This window comes from Aristolochia californica, unplaced genomic scaffold, assembly GCF_029961685.1.
Source record: "Aristolochia californica isolate CCGP_79_NKW_82.1479 unplaced genomic scaffold, dmAriCali1.0.hap1 SCAF_10, whole genome shotgun sequence".
Taxonomy (NCBI): domain Eukaryota; kingdom Viridiplantae; phylum Streptophyta; class Magnoliopsida; order Piperales; family Aristolochiaceae; genus Aristolochia; species Aristolochia californica.
The window spans coordinates 32,556,769-32,563,833 of record NW_027181771.1 but is presented as its reverse complement, the minus strand read 5'-3'; the positions used below and the strand labels follow the sequence as shown (position 1 = coordinate 32,563,833).

Sequence of the window (7,065 nt, the reverse complement as noted above, 5' to 3'; positions counted from 1 at the left end):
CCAATTGAGTTTAAATTTTTTTAATAAAACTTAAAAAAGCTCATTCCCACCTCTATTTAATTGATTTATATAATTTAAATTAAAATGTTATGTCAATCTAAAAACATTATTTAAAATTAGTTTTTAAAGAATCACATTTTTTTTGTAGAAGAAGTTTCATTATCTTGTATTTATTGTAAGACAATATCAAATTTATATATTATAATGGCCTACTCCAATTATATCACTCAAACTAAACCGACTCTTTATATGTGTGCGCTTGTGCATGTGTGTGTTAGCAAAGATTGGACTAGTCCCCTCCTATTAGACAAATTAGATGACTGTGGAGAAATATTTTTTCGCTTATGATCACATTAATTTTTTCTTAGCAAAAAGAGGCGAGTTCTACTGGTAATATATATACACAAAGAGAAATTCAAGTTTGATCAATCAAGTTGAATCATTTGGTCAGTCAAGGTGAATCAACCACTATAAACCTATTCTTCAACTAATAAATTCAAGATTTTTGTATTCACTAATTCATATAAGACTATTCCTTAATATTCCTTGTCATATCCTTTTTTTTAACTATATATATAAATAGTTTAGATAGAGGCCCCCGTAAACTTGGGTCAAAGCCTATGCCATTTAAACTCGCAATGAATATTTTATTTAGAAACATCTACAAAGTTTGTGATAGTCCCACATACATTAGTGAGTATAAAGATTTTGTATTTATTAGATGGGAAAAAAAGGTTTCCTAAATGGCTAACCATTTTAGGATAAGGCTTTTGACCCAATTTAACATGGTATCAAAGCCAAATTCTCATATGTGGGCATTCACCCAAAATTATCCACATGTCACCACGTGAGGGCCTCTACCTAAATTATCCACATGCCTACACGTAGGGGTGACTTTGAATCGAGCCGGCTCGCGAGCGGCTCGAGCTCGGTTTGATTCGGTATACTCGAATCTCGAGCTAAGTTCGAGATTCTGGATCGGCTTGTTTAAATTAACGAGCTGAGCTCGACTGAATCAAGGTTCGGCTCAAAAGCTCGTGAGCCGGCTCGTTAATTTAACGAGTGGCGGAGGATTCAGGGGAGTCGGGACTGAAGCGCCGAGTGAAGCTGGAGCGAGAGCGAGGGGGAGAAATTCTTCCTCCCCTCGTCACTGTCGAGCCCCTCCGACCACTGTTGTGGCTGCCTCTGTTGTCATCAAAAGCTACCTCGTCAACCACCTTTTTCATTTCTGTCGTCGGTGATTATGTGGCCGCCGCTCGATTTCTTCCCATTTGTCTGCCTTCGCCTTTGTTTCCGTCGTCATCACAGCCATTATCCCCGATGAAAGTTCCTCGTTGGCGCCGCTGGAAACTTTTCCCACGACGTCGTTCCTTATCTCGACGGAAAACCAAAACCAGCAGCAGAGACACCTAAGTTAAGGGAGAAATAATTTCTCTCCCCCCCTCACGCGAAGATGATTTCGCACGTGTGAGATCATAAAGTGAAAAGAAAAAAAAATTCTTAAACTCTCCTTCCTCATGGCTCTTGAAGAAATTGAAAATACATTTTAGTAAAAATAAGTTTCTAGGGATTATTAGTGTCTCATATTATTTGTAAACATTTTTCTAATTGAAAATTCTTATTAAAAAATCTAATAATTTTCTAAGTATGATTTTCCTGCCAAGATGGGCTAGAAAACCGTAAGTATTTGACAATTGATGCTGTAATACTTTTAGCATGAGGCAATTTTCATAACAATTTTGTGTTTGACATTTTATTTGATTAAAATTTTATCGATAAGTATAGTAATATATTAGATTGATTATTTATTTTTATTTATTTCCCTATAAGAGGCAATAAGAGATCCATTTAACTTTCCTAAGCAAATTTTAAAATATTTCTAGTAATTTTCTAATAAGTCAATAATAGTAATAGGATTTTATTTAAAGGTTTTTTTGGAAATATGTATCATTGGAAAACATTTGTAGTTTTTCCTAGAATATAAATTTTCAACTAGGTGCACTAAGGAGGCCATAGTAAATTTATGCCAGATTCAAAAATTACAAAATAAGCTACACAACATTTGGAGAAAAAAAATTAATATCGGTGTGTTATAATCCATTATTGAATTTCAATCCTGAACCTCCCCTATCATTCTTTTTTTAAAATGTTTGCATAATTTTATATATAATTTATTTGACATATATTTTATATAGATTATTAAATGTAGGTTAAGCTTGAACTCAACTAGAGCTCGAGCTCGAACTCGGTTAAAATTATTAGGCTCGAGTTTGATTACAATTTTAGGTTCGAGGTTTGGGTCAGTCGAGCTCGAGTTCAAAATATTTAAATCAAACTCGACTTGAACAAGGTTCAGACTCAGCTAGATTCGATGTCACCCTTATGCCAAATTTTAAGTAGAGGTCAATCCCAATTTTATATAAATATATGTATAATTTTATATATAATTTATTTAACATGTATTTTTTGAAAAAAATTAAATTTACATTGGAGCATGAACTCGGTTAAAATTATTAGGCTCGAGTTCGATATCAATTTTACACTCGAGCTCGATATATTTAAATCAAGTTTGGCTCGAACATAGGTGGGGTTAGTCCCCCAAATGGATTTTTGAAGTTCAAGTTCATGTCCAACATGAAGATCATGTCAGTCATGTATATGAAGATCATCTTCGCACTTGGTGTTAGTGTTGACGACTTCATGTGCACTAAAAAACAATTTCCAGTGTTAGTGTCCCAACATGAGAAAAACATAAAAAACAAGAGAATCCCTATACCCTTATAATACACTTAATTACAACATAATCCTTAAACCCCAAATTAGGTAAAACAACCATTATTACTACACGAATAAGTTATTTAATTTATAATTAAATATAATAATATATGTATTAATTAAATTAGATATTTTATTGTGCATTAATATGGTAATTACATGAGCCAATGAAATATGCACATGATTAATTACAAATAATAAATAAATAACGTTATAAATAACAAAAAAAAAGTAATACGCTGAGTTATTAATTTATTAATAACATATGATATACTTTAACCTAAACATAAATAATTTAAGAGAAAAAATTGATCTAATCATAACTTTAACACACTATATATTTGTACATAATATATTTTATGTATTATTAATTAATAATATATTATCACAAAATTAAAAACCATTGGTTTAATTAATTATAGCAATCAGATAATTAAGCCAAAATAATTTATCAAATATTTAATTTAATAATATTTTAATTATGACTATTAAATCATTATTTTAATATAGTAATTATAAATAAATATATTAAATAAATAAAAAATATTTTATAAATAAGAAAAATATTTTTATAAATAAAATTTATAAATGAATGACTTTTATGACGATAGTTTAATTTTTCCTAACTTAGGAAAAATTAAACCATCGTCATCTTCCTCAGTGGCGAGCCAACGGGCAACGCCGACAGAGGTGGCACTCCGACGGTACGCCGAGAGGGAGTCCGAGAAGTTCTGTAACAAATACTCGACCTCCCGTGCTCTGCCACGGAGGTCGAGAGGGAGAGGAGAGGGCTGATTGGGGGGGAGGAGAAGAGAGAAGAGAAGCTATCACCGAGGGAGGAAGGCCTCCCTCCCTCTCGACCTCCGTCGTAGAGTCTCTCGGTTTCCCGTACTCTACAACGGAAGTCGAGTGGGAGAGGCCATAGAGAGAAAGACTGGAGAGGGATGGTGGAGACGAGAGAGGGAGCAGAGAGCTCGGGGTTTAGGGAGACGACAGAGGGGCTGTGGGAACGAGAGAAGGGTGCAGGAACGAAATGGCAGAAATGATCGAGAGGGTGTGCGGCAGAGAGAGCCCCGCACTCGTTTCATGTACTTGATTCTAAAAATCGGGGAAAAAACACTTTTCGCTGTTTACTCTTGGGACATGATCTCTTGAGTCATAGATGATCATGTACATAATATGAAGTTTGGCCCTCCCTAACGACTTCAGGATATGAACCGAGTAATACACATGAAGATTATGTCATGAGTCATATTGATGCCACCCCTATCTACACGTGAGTGGGAGTGTTAAAAGAAAATCCTACATATATTAGTGAGTATAAAGATCTTGTATTTATTTCATAAAAAAAAGTTTAGAAACCCGTTAATCATTTTACAATCCTTCACCGAATTTAACAAAGTTAAAACACGCACTCGAAGATTATATTTATCTATTCTGCCGTTCAGCTCGGCGTTATACACGGTCCTGACGACAGCAACTTTTTCGTCTTACCTGTTGTCTTTCTTCTCTACCTCATAGCAGGAAAATGGAGGAAGAAATCGAAGTTTTCAGCAGAAATGATGATTGTTTTGATGATACAGGCGATCTTTCTGGCGTCTCTGTACGTCGACCAAGCTTATTCTCAGGGTACTTAATTGTTTTCTTTCACAAATTGTTCTTTTCTAATCTTGAATTTTTTTATCATATCTCATCAGAAAATCGATGAATGTTTGCGTCTTCCAAGTCCCTAGATGATCTTCGAACCATTCCTTAATAAAACTGCAGGCACTTTAATGATCAACTGCGGTGGAGGTGGCGACGGTATGTGGGAATCAGATGATAACTTCATCAAAACCGGCCAGAACAGTCAAGTCAGAGAGTACAGAGATAAATGGGGCCAGCAAATGAATTCCCTCCGGTTCTTCCGACCAGAACAAGAACTGCTACACCTTACCTGCCAAAATCCAGGAGAAATACCTCATTCAGGCTGGGTTCTTTTATGGAAGCTACGATGGGAAATTCACGCCTCCCACCTTTGATCTCCAGTTCGATGGGAACCACTGGGCGACTGTGTACACCACGAGGGAATCTCCGTCCTTCAAAGAAGCCATTGTCTTTGCCAAACGGGAAAATATCAGCGTCTGCGTCGCTCGAACACTTGCATATAATCAAATCCCCTTCATCTCCACTCTCGTACTGGTATACCTCCCTTCCTCTCTTCCGTACAAACGCATTGGTGGCGGCAATGCCTTGGTACTGGAGAACAGAGTCAATTTTGGATTCCCAAATAATATCTGGTCAGCACCGGCAAATTTCTCTGTAACTATTAGTTGATTAAGATTGTTTTTTCAGGCTATTACAGACTTGGCCGCATGAATATGAAACAAGTGATGAATCGTAGATTTTGCAGGTTTCCAGGAGATATCTACTCAAGACTATGGTTCCTCGGCGTGTCTCCATTTTACAAATATGTGACAGCCCCAGAGCCTAGGAATCTAGGAGGATTGGAGGACCAGCCTCCGTCCTCGGTGATGACTTCCACCATTGAAGCACCCAACCCGTCAGAATCGATGATTTTTTGCTTCATTTTAGACGAGAAGAATCGGTTAGTTTATGTAAACCTCTACTTCACGGAAGCTAAGGCGTCGAGGAAGAAGAGAATGTTCGACGTATACATCAACGGGGAGAATATGAACCTGGACCTTTTTCTTCAGTACGAAATGGGCACAGAAATCTCTCTCAGTCTGGTCACAATGACTTCTTTATTCAATCTGACACTTACTCCTAGAGAAGGATCGACTCTTCCTCCAACCATAAGTGGGATGGAATTGTTCTCTGTGATTGAAGAACTGGCAAGTGGAACTTCTAACGATGATGGTGATCATAAATATTTCCTTCAGATGATTCCCCTGTTCTTATGAAGAGTTGAGCTGATTGTTAAAATCAATGCTAGTTTTCTTTGACAGTGCAAGGGTTAGAGCAGCTGATCAGTAACTGGAAGAGCCTCAAAGGGTGGACAGGAGATCCCTGCCTACCTTCTTATTCTGCCTGGGACTGGATATCATGCGATGACAACAACCCACCTCGGGTTCTTTCTCTGTAAAATTTTCATTTCTATCTTCTTAGAAATTAGAATCAATGTGCTTCCTTTGTATACATGTGGTTTACTTGATTTTCTTCTTTTATTTCATTTTCTTTTTAGGAATCTTGGAAGTCATGGTCTGGAAGGCCAAATCATTGATTTCAGTCAAATGCAGATCCTTGAAGTGATGTAAGTTTTCATTTTCTAATATTTGTTGGTTATATTTGTAGTGGTTTTACAACTCATTAATTATAAGATTGGCGAATAGGGCTTCCAAGTGACTAGTAATTTGGGGGATTAGAGCAGGTAGTATGTGAGAATCGAAGCCCAATTTGTACTTTCCAAGTCCATAGGTATGAATCGGTGTGTTGTAGACTCATCTCAAGTCTGTTATGGAAAGAACCAATTAAGTAAACTCAATCAAACTACCAAATACTCTTTATGGAAGCTCTAACAACCACGTTCAATCATACAACCACAACACAAGATTTACATGGAAAAACCCTTCAGTGTTAAGGAAAAAACCACGAGGCAAATCCGAATAATCTTCCACTATTAAATATGAGCTTACAATATCAATTTCTCTCAAGTTTGCCCAAACTTGAGGTTTACAAAATCATGAGAGAAAACAAGTTTCTAATTCAAACTTATTCACTATAATTGAGAGATAACCAAATAAACAGAGGTTAGAGATCACCGGATATGGAGATTTCAACAAAATAAGGATGTACAAAAATACGACTTTGGAGCAGCTTCGAAAACCTTCTTTCTTTCCTTCCTTTTTTCTCTCCTCTCTTCTTCTTTCTCTTCTCTTTCTCCTCTCGGTCAAACCCCCTTTTTTCTTCTCTCGGCCGAACGTCTTCACGTTCTGTTTCTCTCGCTCACGGCAAAACAACCCTCTTTTGTTTCTCTCCACACGGGTTTGTCTCTCGCTCACGGCAAAACAACCCTCTTTTGTTTCTCTCCACACGGGTTTGTCTCTCGCTCACGGCAAACCAACCCTCTTCTCTTAGAGTTTTTCTTTTTTCTTTCTTTTACTTTATCTCTTTCACATGAAAGAGATTAGTGGTGGGACCCACTCATGGGCTGGACCCCACCTACTAAAAACAACAATCTCTTCCTCCAGACCATGAGGAGGGCTCACCACAATCTTCCAAACCGGCTAGACTAGTGTACAACTCATGTTTTTCCTTGGTCACCACTTTCGTCATCATATCTGATGGGTT

At 36.9% G+C, this 7,065-nt stretch overlaps 1 protein-coding gene across 1 annotated transcript; it reads left to right on the top strand.

Moving 5' to 3' along the window:
• The first annotated feature begins 4,334 nt into the window (after positions 1-4,334).
• Positions 4,335-6,088, top strand: LOC137943106 (probable LRR receptor-like serine/threonine-protein kinase At1g05700). The gene is made up of 7 exons (XM_068788802.1): positions 4,335-4,404; positions 4,543-4,628; positions 4,726-4,999; positions 5,110-5,634; positions 5,724-5,856; positions 5,960-6,028; positions 6,070-6,088. The coding sequence occupies exons 1-7, from the start codon at positions 4,335-4,337 to the stop codon at positions 6,086-6,088; spliced, it is 1,176 nt and encodes a 391-aa protein (XP_068644903.1).
• Positions 6,089-7,065: the final 977 nt, after the last annotated feature.

Coding starts and splice junctions, on each gene's coding strand:
- LOC137943106 (XM_068788802.1), top strand. CDS start 4,335: ATGATGATTGTTTTGATGATACAGGCGATCTTTCTGGCGTCTCTGTAC. Junction 4,405..4,542: donor CGACCAAGCTTATTCTCAGG/GTACTTAATTGT, acceptor ATAAAACTGCAG/GCACTTTAATGATCAACTGC. Junction 5,000..5,109: donor GTACAAACGCATTGGTGGCG/GCAATGCCTTGG, acceptor TTGTTTTTTCAG/GCTATTACAGACTTGGCCGC.